The following is a 19,044-nucleotide window of genomic DNA, read 5'->3' on the forward strand; positions in this document are numbered from 1 at the left end:
GCCATTTATGTCAAAAAAATTTCTCTGAAGCCAATCGTCTAATTGCATTAAGATGTGGTCTACAGGTTCGTCGGGATGATCAAAATAGGATTCATTGAAATTATTGTGAAATTTGTATTTTGGGAGTAATTTTTGCCATTTTTGGTTAATAAATCTTCTCAGAAATTGTTTATCCCATCACTTTCAAATTAGGTGCCCATATCATTATGATGTGAAGCATTTCATATCTGCTGGGGTATAAGATTGATTTGCAGTGGAACTTTCTCAGTAATTGTTCTGAACGAATGCAATGTTACGTGTTTTACTGTACTTAGTATAATGGGAGCACAGTGACATTGACACTATTTTTCTGTTTCCTTTTATGGTCATACTCAAACCATCTCTGTGTGGTCTGTTGCAATCAACAGATTCGTGGGTTTGTGAATGTCAGCGTCAGCTGTGTCAATTCATTGTGCATTTTATGCATTCACTTGTAAAGAAAAGTTTTTACCAGTAAAAATAAACGTGTAGGGAACATGCCATGTCAGAAGAATTATTTGAAAAATTAGTGTACTTGTAGTACAGTTAAAGTTTGTCGTATATTGCAGTAATCAAAATACGGCAAGACTTGAGAGATCGACACCAAGGTATTTTAGGCATTTTAAGTTGATAAAATAGTAAATAATTCATATTTGAATGAAAGGATTACCCGAATAGATAACACTGGCCCATTACAATGATCTTTGAATATATAAATTACAATAATTCCTCTATTTATATATTCTAAATGATTTAGTAAATTACCCAGTAGTAAAGTTTAACTATCACAGTACTTGCATAAGTATAGCCTGTAGGGTTACATAAATCTCTAAAATTTAAGAATCCCTGTCATGTACCTTTGAATCTAGCACCCGACAAACTTTTGCAAAAAAGTGCTCATTTCCATGCAAACATATCTCTGGTTACTATTTCTGAAAGTCAACTTCTTTAGTTTTGTCGTTCCTCATGTGCTTCACCAAAACCCTCCGGCACATTTCCTCGTAGACATGCAGATCATCCATGTCTTTGATGAAACGTACTTCAGCAGTTACGTCCCACTCTCGCATTTTGAGGAAGATTTCAAACAGTGGATGTCTCTCGAAGTCTTCAGCCTCCGATTTGGACATGGGACCACCTTGCCCGTCAAAATGCATGTGACTCGATTCAGAGAGACCTGTGTGATTTAAGTGTAAACGTTGAAACTGTAGTTCTTGTAAAATGCTTTGTTTTCTCTTGACTTTTTATGAAAATCTGCTTGTCTAAAAAGTGTAAAATCGTGTTGAAAATTCTGACCTCTTTTGTACATTCTGCGAAAGAAATAGGACAAGCGAGGACAGTTCAACCACACTGAATTACTCCTTTCCGTATTCATGGAAAACGATCATGTACTAGTTGCATTGAAAACGACAGCTAGCCATAGCAACTTCCTGTCATAAGTCAACATGATTAATTTGATTAAAATGCAGAGATTATCAATAGCTAAAGGGTGAATTTCTGTGAGACTGACATATATGATAATTTACATTTAGGGACTGGACACAAATTACAGGGGGGGGTGGGCCTGTGTTTTTTGGGGGTGGGTCGCCATTTTTCGCGCAAGCATTTTTGAAGGGTCATAAAATTTTGTGCAAGCCTAATGGGGAGGGTCACCTTTTTTCATGCATCAAAGCTGAAATTGCGAAATTGCTGAAATTAGCGACCACTACCTATCTGACTTATAGATTGATATATGGCGGGTGCCACATGTGGGGCAGGATGCGCTTACTATTTTCGAAACACCTGACATCACTTCTTGGTCTTTTGGCCAGAGGTCCATATATCTTTCTTTCATGAATTTGACTTTGTTTGTGTACCGTCTATTTACTGTCTGTTCTGTGCTGTTTTGTGTCTATGTTTACAACTATTGTCTTACAAATTTTGACCTAGTGTTATTGGATTATGGATTGGTATGATTGCGATTATTTTGCATGTGCACGTTATGGAATACTGAAAAAAGAAAAAATACCTCCTGGTACTTTCATTTTCTGCCATTACCATTTTCGGCGCGCCCTTCGGGCGCAAATTTCAGGTATAATAAACAATGTATTGATGATCCAAGCAGCCACATTGATTTAAGTTGTCATGATTTCTACTTATTCAACACTATTGTGCATAACTGTCCCCTATAATAACTCTTTCAATAACAATTTGGGAGATTACTTATTTGACATCATTCTCCCATTGACAATACATTGGGTATAGGTCGGTGTGAAACGTTCATGTCGCTGTATGTACATATTTTAATTTTTTGAGGACAGTGACAGAATACAAACTGTTCAGAATAGTGCATAGTGTCATCAATAACAACTGGAAGCTTCAGGTCGAACAACTTTTGAATAACAATTTAGGATCAGATAACCTATGAGTTATTTGTAGTTTCCTCATAGCCTACAATGTATAGTGAATCAACATTTTGGTGAAATTCCAAAATCAAATTTCTTGCACAACCATTGACTTGAAACCACTCTAGTCTAATCATGAATATTAATACTAATAATTAGGTGTACATAAATGCACAGGTTTACCAAGTTTTGTATTGGAAAAAAATTAATCATAGTTTCATATAGACTGCCATGTATAGTGAATCAACATTTCAGTGAAATTCCAAAATCAAATTTCTTGCACACCCATTGACTTGAAACTACTCTAGTCTAATCATGAACATTAATACCAATAATCAAGTGTACATAAATGCACAGATTTACCTATTTTTTTATTGGAAAAAAATTATTCATAGTTTCATCATAGACTGCCATGTATAGTGAATCGACATTTAAGTGATATGCCAAAATCAAATTTCTTGCACAACCATTGACTTGAAACCACTCTAGTCTAATCATGAATATTAATACTAATAATTAGGTGTACATAAATGCACAGGTTTACCAAGTTTTGTATTGGAAAAAAATTAATCATAGTTTCATCATAGACTGCCATGTATAGTGAATGGACATTTCAGTGAAATTCCAAAATCAAATTTCTTGCACACCCATTGACTTGAAACTACTCTAGTCTAATCATGAACATTAATACCAATAATCAAGTGTACATAAATGCACAGATTTACCTATTTTTTTATTGGAAAAAAATTATTCATAGTTTCACCATAGACTGCCATGTATAGTGAATCGACATTTAAGTGATATGCCAAAATCAAATTTCTTGCACAACCATTGACTTGAAACCACTCTAGTCTATCATGAACATTAGTACCAATAATTCAGTGTACATAAATGCACAGATTTACCTATTTTTGTATTGGAAAAAAATTATTCATAGGGTTTCACCATAGACTGCCATGTATAGTGAATCAACATTTCGGTGAAATTCCAAAATCAAATTTCTTACACACACATGGACTTGTAACCACTCTAGTCTAATCAAGAACATAAATATCAATAATCAAGCATACATAAATACACAGATTTGCCAAGTTTTGTATTTAAAAAAATTATTCATAGTTTCTTCATAGACTACAATGTATAATGGATCCACATTTCATGCGAAATTCCAAAAACAAAGTTATTGTACACAGATGCACGTGTTACCACCCTCTTCTAATCAAGCACAATTATGTCAATTATTCAGGGTTCATATATACACAAATAGTGCATATTTTTAATTCTGAAAATTTTTTGACAGTGTTGTCATAGACTCCCATGTATAGTTTTGTCATAGACTCCCATGTATAGTGGATCAACATTTTGACAGAAATTCCAAAATCAAATATCTTGTTCACATGTGCACTTGTAAACAACCCATGCTAATCAAGTATATCTATATCAGTTATTAAACATCTGTATATGAACAGATATAGCTCGTTTTATACTGGAAAATACACGTTCGTAGTTTTCTTATAGTCGACTACATGTATAGTGAATCAACATTATCGATAAAATCTAAAAATTACATTTTTTGTACAGGCATGCACTTTTTACCTGCCACTTCAAGCAAAGTACATTTACATGAATTATCACACACATATGATTTGATATTTCTTGGACAACGCGTTATATCGGCCACATTTTGCCTTCCTTTCGGGAGGGCGACTTAAAAAGTATAGCAAGTCAGAAGGGGTCTTTAACACATTGCGGGTTTTTTGGGGGGGTATTGAGTAACAGGGGAGGGTCACTTATTTTCATGCACGGATAAGGGGGAGGGTCACTAATTTTTGTGCATGAACTTTTGAAGGGTCACTATTTTTTACGCAGCGGTTTTTCGAAAAACACCGGCCCACCCCCCCCCCTGTAATTTATGTCCAGTCCCTTAGCTTGTAAATGTTACATTGTTTTCCTAGATGTTTGTAGACAGTTCTTTGCCACTTAGTTTGAGTTGTATCCTTCTACATGCATTTAGTCGAAGAAGCCTCGGAATTTCCGTCAAACGACATATGTAGGGTTACACAAAAATTGTTGTATAAACCCATATATTAGACGCATGTTGCAGGCACAGCATTTTCCCCAGGTTGCAACAATAATCACTCCACTTTTTTACGTAAAAAGAGATGTGGTCAGTCTACATGAATTTGATTTTTGCTGTGACAAAAGTACTCAGTAGCACTATAACCTTTGGTGAGTTTACAGTACACGAAGGTCATCAATTCAACCACCTACATCATCTCCCCCTTTCCCGTTGCTCAATGTTCCCCAGCCCCAAACACGATTGGAACTAATTGGGGATAATTGGATTTTCATATTTTTCAAATTTCTTAAAAGTGTTAGGTGCTGTATAGCTGAATGTTGCAAAATAGCAAATTACTCATAAAAACAAGTGTGTAATGTGAAAAGAAAAGCAGATGAGATTACATTTGTAGATTAAATCGACATTACTTCAAAATCCAATGATCTTAAATTAGTTTCAATCGTGTTCCCAGCAAAAGCACTTTACCACATCATTTGATAAGGACAGACTGTAGGTCAATTGTGACACTTACCGTAAAAGTAGGCAGGGTATTTGAAGACCAAATACCTCTTTACTGTTACATGTCCTCTGACAATCGACGTTACGCTATCTGGGAATCCAAGCTCCTTCAGGAACTGCTCTCCGACAATTTCATGGTCTTGAGATCCTAGAACCAATTCATGTGTTACCATCGGCTCCAAATCTTGGTCAACACCCACCATGTGGTCAATGTCATGTAATAAAGCTCCTATGATAACCTGGTAATTTGATAGCGCAAAAATGTCAGAAAAAATGAAACCTAGAATTATACATGGTCGCAATTTATTTCAGACAAAGAATACTCATTGTTGCTGTCACATAAAAAGAGGGTAGACCCTAGTGGAAAGTAAGTGTCTGGTGTCATAAATGGAAAACGTCAATTCTAGGATAACATTCTAAACCCCCGAAGAGAAAACTTTTTTGATAGAGGACTCATCTGTCTATTTTATCGTAAACAAATTGTAGACCTTTGTGATCAACAGAAAGACACTGTTAATTTTTCCCACATGCTGATATGGTTTGTTCGAGGACAACCTTTTGAAACAGGTGTTTTACACAAGTTTGAGACTCATATATGAACATGTTGATGGCCGAGGGACATGGTTTGAACCCGAAGCATATTTTCTGCATATGATTGGGACATATCGGAGCGCAGCCCCCAAGTGGCCCGAATGTCAGCGGTTTGCGTGTGTTAGTCTGTATGTTTGTCTGCGTGTGACTGATTTTTGTGTCTCTGATTTCTGTGAGACTTCTCAAATGCCGGGTACTACACATTGGATATATGAAGATGTTGCAATCTTGCCACGATCACAACACTACACTAAAACTACAACCTTACGCCACTCATAATCACTTCACATGAGTAGTAAATACACGATTTATATTCATTAAATATATTTTTCTAGATGTTAGATATACTAATTTGTTCACTGAATCCAGCCCGGTATGACTAACATGAAGATAGAGGGAGGTGCACAAGCAAGTTGACCAAGTTAAAGAGAGTTAGGAGAGTAATTTCCTTTCTACTTACTACTTTTTTGAATGTTTTTGGATCATGTTGTAGATGGATTGGAAAAATTATCATACAGCACCATTGTGTTAGACATTATACTACTGTGTAATCACACACATGTAAATTCTTATGCAACTAAATCACCTGCTACCGGTTTGATTAATCTGATAATCATAAGGAGAATAATCCGTAGCATTTCGCGACCAAACGATTAATCTAGTAGAAATCAGTACATCGACATATCGGTATTTCTGCAATAACCTACTTTCCTGTTTGATTTTCACTCTTACATTTTCGGTTCATTCCCATACATACCGATGTATCGATATCCCGTATGACGATCGACATACCGGACATTTTTGATCGTCACGTGCTTCTTTTTTTGCAAAACCACACTTCATCAAACTAACTTTTTAGAATTTACAACGTCAAAGTGTTAAGGATTTGTACAACCTTATACTGCAGAACCTTAATTTTGATGACGGCATCTGCGTTCGTTTGGTCCTCATTTGCAGTTTCTTTGTGAATGGCTTTACTTGAAGCTATTTTTAAGTGTCAACCATATAATACCGTGGATGCCACGCGTATGGCCCCCTTTTCTCTCCCCCACCTCTGAGCGTATATTGACCATTTTGCAATCGTCCTTGCTCGTGAAAGTAGCACCGTCCCGATGGAACGACATCGTGTCGCGTCGATCAAAGCAGATGACATGATAGCAGAGATGCGGAAGACTTGCACGGTTTCATTTTCTAACAACTGAATGGCCGCAAACTGTACCCCCAGCTGTAAATAGTGACTGCTACAGAATATTTCAGCAGCTGTGTAGTAAATTGAGGGTTTATAAACATAAAACATTTCGGTCAAATGTACTCATGAGCTCAACAGCTCATAATTAAAGGGGTAGTCGGAACTATGCACAAAGGTAGGGGAACAGAAGACCGATATAAGGGAGCCGTCATTATTTACGACCTGGGGGTCGGAGGAATTTCATGGGGAAACTCCGAAATTTCGAGTAACCCCTCCCCCGCCAACCATGATGAATTTGAGTAACCCCCTCTCTAATTCAGAAAATTTGACTGAACCCCCCCCCCACATTAGAAAAGCTAAATATCAGTACATGCATTTGTAAAATTTACAATAATACATCAATAGTAAAGACCTTTCAAATCTTGACGTACCCTGCTTGATTATCATCGGTTATCTCATGACGGTTGAAAACGATGAAACCAGCAAAATGAAATTTAAAGTGACAACAAAATGCAGATATAAAATCTCACGCTTTAACCAGTATCCAACAATATAGTTTTGTTTAATTTCGATAGGTATCATGACAGGGTTTTCACTAGGATATCTGACTGGGCAGAATTCGAAAGTACATGGGGGAGAACACGTGAGTGTCAGAAGGGGTGTGCCCTATCTTGCGTGGGAAATTTTGAGAAATTGATGGGTGCAATGGTGCAGTCTGATGCAGTGTTAGAGGTGTTTTCAATAACATTTGTTTTTTACTAGTACAACTGTTAAAACACCTCAAGGTAAGAGAACACGAGAGGGGGTGTAGAGCAGGAATTTATAATACTTTCGTAATTTGTAATACTGCAGTAAATTGTAAAAAGATTTTGCGGTAATATGTAATACTGCAGTAAATTTTAATAAACTTTGGAGTAATTTGTAATAATTGAACTAGCGCAATTTGTAATAAAATTTTGAGTAATTTGTAATAATTGAACTAGCGCAATTTGTAATAAAATTTGGAGTAAATTGTAATGAGCTTTTTTGATGAACCAATCTCTAATTTGAATGGTGGTACTAGTCAGTGAGCAGACGCTGATTACATATCCTTTTATTTCGAGCAAACATGTTTTCTTTTAATCATGTTTTAGGAAAGTTTTAACATGTAAAAGGCATAGATGGATTTTCAGGTAACAGACTGCCTTCTATCTATCTATCCACGGTAGGGGGCGCCCTGCCATCCTTCCTGAGAACCGAAACTTCACTAAAGTTTCGTTCGAAACAATCAAGGAGTTCATTGGTTATGTTTTATACCTGGAGCGATAGTAGTGACTCCTTTCCAGGCTTATGATTCTTGCATTTCTTTAAGAGCAATAATGATTGGAACATTTTCAAAAGTTCTGCAATGTATCGAAATTTTGTAGAAAAATCATTGGAAATGGTAAAGGTATAGGATATTTTCCACTTGAAACACCGCCAAGTAAACCTATGTCTGTCCAGAAACTCAGGTCTATGCTGGGTCATGTGAATTATAATATGAAACCACACACCGGATCGCTCACTATAGAGTCAGTCAATAGTGGCTAACTCTCTCAATAACGAATCTGGCTTCTCCTCTTCGAGGACGAAGATGACTTTATCACACAACCAAGCGAAGGGGATACAAAAAACAAGAGAGCGACTGATGAAGGAACCCCATTTTGGTTCCGAAACACCGTTAAGACAAATCACTCAATCAACAAAACGGTTTACCGGGGACTCAGATCACATGACTAGGGTCAAAGCACTATCGATTCATCGGTGTCACGCCATGTATTCCGCACAAAATAACTCAAATGATCTTTTTATTCACCATATCGTAATACTAAACAAACTTGTTAGAGCCGATGTGTGAAGTTGCCCTCATTAAATTCCTTTATACATATGTTTGCTCGAAATAAAAGGATATGTAATCAGCGTCTGCTCACTGACTAGTACAACCATTCAAATTAGAGATTGGTTCATAAAAAAAACTTAATTACAATTTACTCCAAACTTTATAACGAATCACTGCAGTGATTGTTATCACATATTTTCCAAATTTTATTACAAATTGCGCTAGTTCTATTATTACAAATTACTCCAAAGTTGATTACAATTTACTGCAGTATTACAAATTACCGCAAAATTTTATTACAATTTACTTCAGTATTACAAATTACTGCTCTACAGGGGGTGTCCCCCTCTCGCATCGAAAATTTTAAGAAATTAATGTGTGCAATGGTGCAATCTGAGAGGTATTTCAAGATATTTCTCACCAAAAATTGAGAGACCCCATCTTCCTCTCCACACAGGCTTGCTTAAAAGTGAGCCCGGGTGGCAATTCAGCCATGAATTAAGCGAAAATTGTTCAAATCTATTGACCAAATCTGTTTGGGTAATCACGCACTGTGTACTCAGGAAAGAATAGAAAAGCAGGGAAGCAGCCAGAAAGATTTATTTCATGTGGAAACTGTACAGAACAATGATGCTTACATATTAGAGAGCTTCAGGATATAAACATGATGATGTCGTAATCAATGATATTTACAGAATTTATCACCAATGTATGAAGAAAAGTGAAGCTGCCAAGGCACAGTATACTGTGTAAAATGAATTCGGAAGACTAGAAGGGTCTTTGAGAAAAGCCCTTTACATCAAACTTTTTGTCAATATTTTTTAGTACAAAGAGTACATGTACCAGTATTTGCCATTGTTATCGTTAACCTTTGGACCTTATTCAGGTCGATTTTTTTCGATATTTCTGTTAACCGATGTTCCCGAACTTTCGATTTGACGACGGTAACCTACAATGACGACAATGGTTTTCGGAAAAATATAAGTTGTACAGCCTGCTGCAGGATAGAGCACAAAGAACTCTGGCTCCTTGTTTCCTTGTTTGTTTACACATTAAAAGATTCCCCAGAATAATAACTAACTCATTCCTCATGGAGGTACTCTGCGCGTAGCAGTGATATCGCAGCGTTGCTGTGGCGTATATCGATCGCGCTCAAGCCAAGGGTCATCGCCACAAAGGCGCAGCTACTCTGCGTACTACCCCCGTGTTCTATTGTATTTCGACCACTTGTAATATTGAGCTGTTATTATCATTTTGATTAATTCATGGCGTGGGTTTGAAACAAAAGAATTGTAGCATGCCACGCACTGGCAAGTAATTTGTACTTTTGTATCTTTTCTATTGCCGGTAGAAATCAAAGTATTGTATATCATCTTTTTGTTCTTTATGGCGTCAGTATCCGACAGCCACGATACTGTCTGAAAAAAGGACACTCAAAAAAAGACAGAGGGGAGACAGGACTAAGTCAGGCAAGGGCATTGACTCATGCAGCCACACTCAGACAGACTCACAGACTGATGTGTCAGTGGCTGGGCCGTGAGGGATAACCTTGGTTGTGTATTCAATAAACAAGTACAAGTTCTACAACATCACTCATCGTCAGTTCCTGCTTCTTTCTATGTTACTTACACACTATCATTATCTGACCCAATGCAACTCTCGCCATTCTCTGGTTTCTTATGACAATATATTACGTTTCAAACAACAACGATAAACTAGTCATTTTAGTTGAATTTTATTGTTGTCAACAACAACAACAACAACAACACGACTGATTGGTGTTTGCGGTCCTATGAAGTCCGCTTACTGCTCACTGATTGGCTGGACCTCTTTCTCCTCGGTCTCATTATCAATGTAATGTTCATCCCATGGCACTGTGATTGATTGTCTTGTGCCATCGTGTAAGCTTCATTACATCCATGATTCAGCAGTGTTCGCTGCCTCGTAATGGAGTGTCCCATGTAGGCCTACTTCCTGGATACAGTTGTGGTAACCAGTCTGCACCTAGTACGCGGTTAGATCACTACATAAAAGACAAAGACAAAGACAGAAGACCGAGTTCGCCCGACAAACATTCACTTGTTCAAAAGATGCGTGTCTATTTGGCTCCGAATACTAGCTTGTAACGAATCAGTTGTCGGGTGATATTTGACAGTCGCTGGTGTGAACAAATATCTCTTCTATTGTACATTTGTTGACCGTTTCAATTTCCGAGCTTGCTGCGGATCTGTAGCAATTTCCGAGCATGCTGACATCAGACCCAAAATTATACTTGCAAATCCAGCGCTCTGATTGGTTCAGATACGACAAAGACCCGTTGTATTATTCGTTGTATGGCTGGAACATCACAGATGGTACGCTGCCAGTTAGCATTGCTGAAGTATTGGGCGCAGAGCCTTTTCACTAGTTCACTTTCGGTTGTAAGAGCAACAATTAGTGTAAATTAGCAATATAGTACAAGTTGTCATTATTCATATTCTCATTGCGATATTTCAGTCCATTTTTATGACACCGTCATGTACTTAACTTAAAATTTGTACGACATCATCGCCAACTGACTCAAAACAGTTTACCTGTTTAATTTACCCGTTTTTCCTTGTTATGAATGCCATTAATATTTTCTCAAAAGGAAATCGAAATATCAGTAAATCCACAACATCAACACCTCTCCGTCAAAAATAATAATATTTGCAGCATTGCTATTTAACGTCCCAATTTTTATGGTGACACAAGTCGTAAAGGTAGCGGTATTGAAAATTTCACGGTTTCTTCGCTATGCTGCAGTTATGATTGTTAGAATCACGCGCTTCAGGTTTCTGAACACTGTAAAGCATTGTTAGTATTGCGCAATCGCTTCGTACAGACTTCTTTCCTTTCCACATGGCAGAATACGTCATCACTGAGTCAAATATTTCCAAATTTACACAAAAATATGCTTATTTTGCGCTTCTGGCCACATTAAAATATTACTACGAAAGGCGGAAACACTGAACACCAAGCGTGCAGTGCAAAATAAAACTACCAAATTGAATGACTTCATGTTTCTTAGTGAACATGGAATCTCTTTGTCTTCACATCGGGCGGGGTCGAACAAGGTGCAAAACATCCTGAATGACTGGTTACTACAACGGTTTCCAGGAAGTACATATTTTTATTTTTCTAGTTTTATATCAAATACAGTTTCTTGCTGTCTCCCTACAGTATGCTGAAACACACAATATTCAGTTTGTCGACAAACCCTTTATATATAAATATGTATTGGATGATTATTAAATTAGAGTCAAGAGTGAAAGTCATTTGTCAATGTCAATGATACAAATACAGAGACTGTGTTGGCAAGCTGAATACTGGGCAACATGCTGTAGGGAGTAGAACAAGAACACGGTTGTAAAAACTGAACAAAAATATTGCCAAAATTCTCAAAGTTAATACTGACTTGCCACTGCAGTGTCACTGTAACTGCCAATCAGATGAAAATCAGATGTAGAGTACGGCGACGTCTACTTTAAAATACGCGTATGACGTACGCGGTATTCTCTTGCTGTCGCCTGAGAATACCGCGACGTCTACTTACGCGTACGCGGTATTCTCTTGCTGTCGCCTCGTAGCGAGAGGCGACAGCAAGAGAATACCGCGTACGCTAAGTAGACGTCGCCGTACTCTACATCTGATTTTAATCAGATTGTGTAACTGCATACAGGCAGTAACAGAGACAGGTCTGACTGACGGTGATGTAGTTGAAGAGTTTGGGTCAAATGACGCTCATGACAGTGACATATACTTGTACATAAGATCAGACCAGAGCAACACATGATATGGAAGACCAGGAAACTTGAAAGTTTTCAGGTTTTTTTTTTTTTTTTTTTTTTTTGAATTTTGGCATATGAGAATAATTAAATATTTAAGAAAAAGATGGTCACCATGCTTGATTTTCTAAATTTTCACATTCTCACCGTAAAATCACATAAAAGTAAAACTTTGAACGGTAGCCTCAAGACAGTAATTTAATGAAAAAATGTGTGACCGAATGGAATTATTTATGTTCTACCAAATTTGCCATCATTACACCCAAAAGTTAAAGATTAAAACTTTTTTTTATAGAATATTTTAATTTTCCAGTATTGTCAATTTTGAGCAGCATCTAAAGTCATATATATCTCGTACTTTTGAAAAAAATATTTTTGGTAGGTCACCGTGCTCACTTTTTCACAATTTAACAAAATATAGCCAGGAATTCACAATTTGCATACTCTCTAATGATCGTCATCGTGTGTGGCTATTCAGCAGGTTCCATTGACCTGGCCAAAGTTGGTTTAACACAACTCGGTTTAGACTGATAAATCAAAAAAGACCACCGATGCGTTTAAAAATGAATCAATTTAAAAACTTGCCTTAGGCCAAAAAATTATGTGTACTCTTCCGATAACATGGTTTTCAAAAATAGGGTAGGTAGGTCGGCAGAAATTTTTTTCCAAAATATTTCTGTTTTTAAATATGCAATTTTTCAGGGGTTCAGGGCGGTCAAACACTGGCCACAACATTTCAAGAAAAATTTATCATACATATTAAAGGAAAAAAAACATAAAAGATCCTCGTTCAAGCTAAAATCAAATGCCAAGTAACGAACGCGTCATTTTACGGGTTTTTTCTTTTTCTTTTTTACTTCCGTGTTTTAATACGTAGCTCTAAAAAGTTAAGGGTCCGACTCGGCAGGTAAAAAGTAGGATAGGTCGGGTTATCGGAACAGCACAACATTTTTTGTTCGGCCTTATAGGAATACGGCTCTACAAACTGCTAATAACTGGTAGTGTTGAACATCTGCGAGTAGAACTGCCCTATTATACGTCTATTTTTTGTGTGCACTGAGCCTTAGTTCCAATCGTGTTGTGTCAAAACCAGTTATAAACTATCCCTACCTCTTCCGAATATCCTTGTTGTCGAGCCAACATCGCACACTGTATGGCGTGATCCTCTTGAGTGAGCCTGCTACCGATATACGGCACGTTGCCGTACTTTCTTATCAACAAAAATACCTCCTTCGCCACTTTTTCTGCAGTGTCCTCGACAGGTACCACACTCCCTGTGTTAGACGCCATTTCGTCAAGCCGTTTATGCGGAGGCGTCATTATTTACGGTCTTTGGGTCAGAGACACTGGGGTGACTCAAACAATTGTTAAGCTATAAAGGGGATTTTCCCAAATGTGGAGAGGAAGACAGGGGCTACTCACTTTTAACTCCCATTTGTCCACATAAATGTATGACAATGGGGAGTTATAGGTTGGCAAAAAGTATGTATGTATGACATGTATGTATGTATGTATGTATGTATGTATGTATGTATGTATGTATGTATGTATGTATGTATGTATGTATGTATGTATGTATGTATGTATTTATGTATGTATGTATGTAAGTGTAACCATAGAAAAATTGTTTATTCTTTTGTGATCGTAATATACAGGTACTATATGTACCTACCTAATGCAAGTGAGTAACCCTTGTTTTGAAAAAGATAAATTTATTTCAACATAGTCGCAAACAAAACAAATCTACATAACTGTGAATGCATTAAAATTACAATGCAACTTGTCTGTAAAAACCAAATAATAACCTGTTATCGAGAGAGTCTGTACAGCGCCACCAGTGTCAGCATTTCACTGCTGAGAATCTCGCGATATCTGGCGAGATCTATTTAAAAGTTTGACGTGCAGACAACTGCAGATTTTCTGTATCTGCCTCGTTGATATTTCTTTCAAGCTCTTGACAGAAGTGAACGTTGTGATCGAGTAAACTGTACATGTATACTCTCCTTTATTTTAACAGGGTTTCCCTTACACTGGCTACATAATTTGGAGCCCAACGAGAGCCCCTATGCAAAAGTGTTGCAGTACACAAGCAGATGGTGCCCTATGAAGTTTATGCTACAGTGTATAGCTGGTGATGTGTTGAGCAATTAACAGTTTATCTCCATGGTGACTCCAGTTGACTATTAAGATAAAGTCATATATTGCTGATGTAAAAGAAATACAGAGTTTTGAACTGAACGGTTGCTGTGCGAGGAGAAAGTGCAAGTCAGACAACTGTACATTTTTTGGGGTTTTTTTTACGATAAATACCCGCTCAATATATGGTTGACATATTTGTGTTCAGTTAGGTGCGGAATTGTGTCTATCGCCGTGTTCCTGTTCTAAACTCTGTGTATTGTCAAAGGGAGCTAAATAAGCTAAACACAATAAAACACAGCTAAACACAGCTAAATTATGATATTAAGCCCGATCTAAACAGTGTTCCTAACTTTCTAATTTTGCTGGAGTTTAGATTGGCTCTGTTGAGTCATTTTTTTAAGCGATACATCCATCAATTACTACATTCAGCTTGGTCTAAAAAGCGTTCTTAACTTTTTAATTTAGCTGTATTTCATATCAGCTATGAGGAGTCAATTTTTTCCAGCGATATATCCAATAATTTCGATATTTAGCCCGATCCAAATAGCGTTCTTAACTTTCTTATTTAGCTGGAGTGTAGATCAGCTCTGAGGAGTCCAAACTCTTCCAGCGATATATCCAATAAATACGATATGTAGCCCGATCTAGAGAGCGTTCTAAACTTTCAAATTTATCTGGAATTTAGATCGGCTTTGAAGAGTCCAAAATTTTTCCAAGTGACAAAGCCGATAATTACGATATTTAGCCTGATCTAGATAGCATTCTAAACTTTCTAATTTAGCTGGAGTTAAGATCGGTTCCTAGAAGTCCAAAACTCTTTCCAGCGATATGTCCGATAATTACAATATTTAGTCCAATCTAAATAGCGTTCTAAACTTTCTTATTCAGCTGGACTTTAGATCGGTTATGAGGAACAAATTTTTTCCAGCGATATATCCGAATAATTACACACATCAGGTAATTCTCCTTGCCGACTTGTTCTCTGATGTGAGATATTGGTAACGCGTGTTTCGAACTTGAAGATCGATAGTTTCGAAGACGACATATTGTAGAACCAAGAGAATTATATAAAATACTAGAAGGGCAACCAAATTCTTGACTGAAATTTAAAAATTACAAAATGCGACCAATTTCTGAGACGGCCTCTGAAAACAGGTAATTCTCAGTGCCGACTTGTGCTTTGATGTGATATATTGGTAACGTATGTTTCATAAAATGATTAGTACGAAGACGACATGTTGTAGAACCCAGAAAATTATATAAAATACTAGGAGGGCAACCAAATTAACTTGTAAGCTGCTCGACAGTTGATGTGTGATGCGGTAAAAATAGCAGTTGTTGGTTTGTTTCCTATTGGAACTCTCGGTGAATTGTCCCCTACACCACGCTCGCTTACATCGCTGATCAGTTCCCACCTCTTTGGCGCTCACTCAGGGAGGTGACGGGCGGCGTCTACAATACGAAGAATTTGTTGAACGGAGATAGAAAACCCGACACGTTTAAAGTTTAATCAGTGATGTACTGCTTTGTCACGTCAAACAAGTACTGAATTCGTGCATTTCTCCATAGACCTTTTAATGTTTGCATCTTCAATACTTGACGAGTAGTGTGGTCGTACATAGTTGTGTGGGTGTGCCAAGTGATCTAATAATTTGACAATCGTCAGATAAAAACGTGTCAATTGTTCTTATCAACTGACATAGTTTCTGTAAGCCAAGGTCGTGGGAAAGAAGGTTACTATACCTGTAAGTCAAAATGGGAGGATACACCAAAGACCCTCATTTTTACCACACTGAATTTGCACAAACTAATGGAAATGTGTTTTTCTATCTAATGTGACCCCTTCCGTCGGTTCGATTGTGTTCGTCGATGTTGTCTAGCATTTGAACTTTCTCAGCTTTAAGCCTTGAACACATTGATGCTCAGTAACCTAAGTAATATCCTCTGCTTTCCCAGAATTTCTGTAAACAGTTTTGACGAGTTTGGAAACAGTTCATTTTGTTAGCGTCAGTACAGTTACTGTGAAACATGCCGCAATATGATTCTGTTTGCCGTGATATGCGTTTTTGAACAGAGATTGCAAGTTTTGGTTAAAGTTAGAATGATATTTTTGATACAGATATTTTGTCGACATGTGTAAATAAGTATTGTAATTCTCTCTTTGCTAACATGGCTGCCTTGAGTAGGTATTGCCATGGACAGATGGAGCCGCTGACTGAATAGCAATAAAGGCATTACAGTTACAGTGTTTAACCATGTCTGCGAGTAAGTCAGTGTATGAAAGTGACACCCTAGAGGGTTTGGATTAAAACTACACAACGCAATGCTAGACAACATCGACGAACACAATCGAACCGACGGAAGGGGGTAACGGATTCACTATCAGAGGGTGGTGAGTTCGAGACCCGGTTCAAGACGCGGTAGGTCCAAAGTAACGGACTCACTGTCGGAGGATGGTGAGTTCGAGACTCAAGCACGGTGTTGTGCCCTTGAGCAAGGTACTTTACTCCTCAGTGCTCCATTGGGGGAGTTAGTGGGTTATTACCTCATCCTGTAATTGGGCTAACGCCTGTTGGATGATGGACTGAATAAAAAAGTAAAAAAAATTAAATATCGTAATTATATCGATGGTAACAAATTTCGGACTCCTCAGAGCCGATCTAAACTCCAGCTAAATTAGAAAGTTTAGAATGCTAAATCGAGCGAAATATCGTAGTTATCGGATATATCGCTGAAAAAAAAAATTGACTCCTCAGAGCCTAACTAAACTCCAGTTAAACTAGAAAGTTTAGCTGGAGTTCAGCTCGGGTACATTTAGACAAATGCAGTTTTAATTAGCTTTCTAAATTTCCAGCTTAACTTTCTAAGTTTAGATTTAGATTTAGGCAATTCTAATTTAGGTTTCTTAACCTCTAGTTAAACTTTCTAAAAACAATAAAACATTTCCTCACCATACTGTGTCAGTCGACAAACCAAAGTCTGGTAGCCCAGCGGTGTCATGTTCAGTCATGCTACCAGCTGCTTTGTTTCAACCAGCAAGAATTTCAACCTTTTATGATGACCAAAAGAGTAAAGGTGATTCAAACTTTGAGTCATGGAAATATGAAATTGGTATTTACAGAGGGATGAAACACATAGCAGGGAGACTCTGACCACAGCAGGGTTTTTTTCTGGATGTTACCCCACCCCCACGTTTTTTCATTACCCCCAGATTTTTTTCTGGATGTACCCCTCCTTTTTTATCAACCCCGGCGATTTTTTCTCTCTCTACCACAGTACCCCTTCGTTTTTATTCACCCCTAGCGATTTTTTTTTCTTGGCTGACCCCCCCCCCTCGTTTTTTTAACCCCAGCGACTTTTTTTCTGGATCCTCACAAATATTACAAATAATTTTGAAACAATCGGCACGCCATAGTAAAACACCTATCATATTTCCGCTATCGATCGCCTGGTACCATGAATTTGTAATGTTAGTTAAGCTGTTTGACAAGAGTGAAACGTACGAAAACCGGATTGATTATCTGACAATAAATTGTGAAATGAAAGAAAGTTATAAAAATGACCATGTACATGTCTTTCTAACAATTTTGACAGATAAAGAAGGACTGAAATAGGTCTGTAGTTTGAGATGTTATCTTTGATACCCTTTTTGGATAGAGGAGTTACTTTAGTGGACTTCCATTGGCTTGGAAAAGTACTTGTTGTGATTACATAATTACATTAAAAAGAGCCGTGAGACTCGGTGTGATTTGACCTGTGCCAACTTAAAAAAATCTTGAACTGATGCGGTCTAAACCAGTGGATTTGATACAATTTAAATTCATAAGATATTTCAAAATGTTTGAATCTTTTAGCAATGGTATATTGAATTTTGCATCATCCGGAAGGTTTTTGTTATAAAATTTGTTGAGAAGGTCATCGTTGTCGTTTGCTTGTTTTATGTATTCTGAAGCTACATTTGTGAAAAAATTGTTAAAAGTGTCAGCCATTTCTTTATAATCAGAAATTTCATTACCTTCCATGATAAGAAATGTAGGATTCTGTGATTTTGAGCGTGGAATGAGATGTTTAAAAATTTCCAAAAATCGTTTCAGCATTTGTTCAACATACCATTGTAAAAATAACGTTTACCCGCCCTGATTAAACCTGACTTTATTTCTCTATTTCTTGTATTATTCAAATGATATATTTTGTTTGTGCTTATCTCTAATCTTGATTGATAGGTCCAGTATCCATATTCCACCGTTCTGGAATTTTTGGATATTTTACACGTTTTTCTTTGATTGGTGCATGTTTGTTCACAACATCTAGAAATAACTTATTCCATGTGTCTAACATATCAGTGATATTATCAGAACTGTTGACAATGGAACTTCTGCAAGATCTCTCCAAAAGGTTTCCGACTCAAATTTCTTGTACATTTGTATTTGATTGTGTTTGCCTTTACCAATAGCTTCGCTTGAAGTTTGTCTAATAATATATGC

The 19,044-nt window shown here is 37.2% G+C and overlaps 1 protein-coding gene across 1 annotated transcript; it reads right to left on the reverse strand.

The window, feature by feature from the left end:
* On the reverse strand, positions 1-13,796 carry LOC139149800 (2-amino-1-hydroxyethylphosphonate dioxygenase (glycine-forming)-like). The gene is made up of 3 exons (XM_070721781.1): positions 13,532-13,796; positions 4,991-5,216; positions 1-1,192 (listed from the first exon to the last, which is right to left on the reverse strand). The coding sequence occupies exons 1-3, from the start codon at positions 13,739-13,741 to the stop codon at positions 945-947; spliced, it is 684 nt and encodes a 227-aa protein (XP_070577882.1). The 5' UTR covers positions 13,742-13,796; the 3' UTR covers positions 1-944.
* Between the last annotated feature and the right edge of the window lie 5,248 nt (positions 13,797-19,044).

This window comes from Ptychodera flava, chromosome 14 (assembly GCF_041260155.1).
Source record: "Ptychodera flava strain L36383 chromosome 14, AS_Pfla_20210202, whole genome shotgun sequence".
Lineage (NCBI taxonomy): Eukaryota > Metazoa > Hemichordata > Enteropneusta > Ptychoderidae > Ptychodera > Ptychodera flava.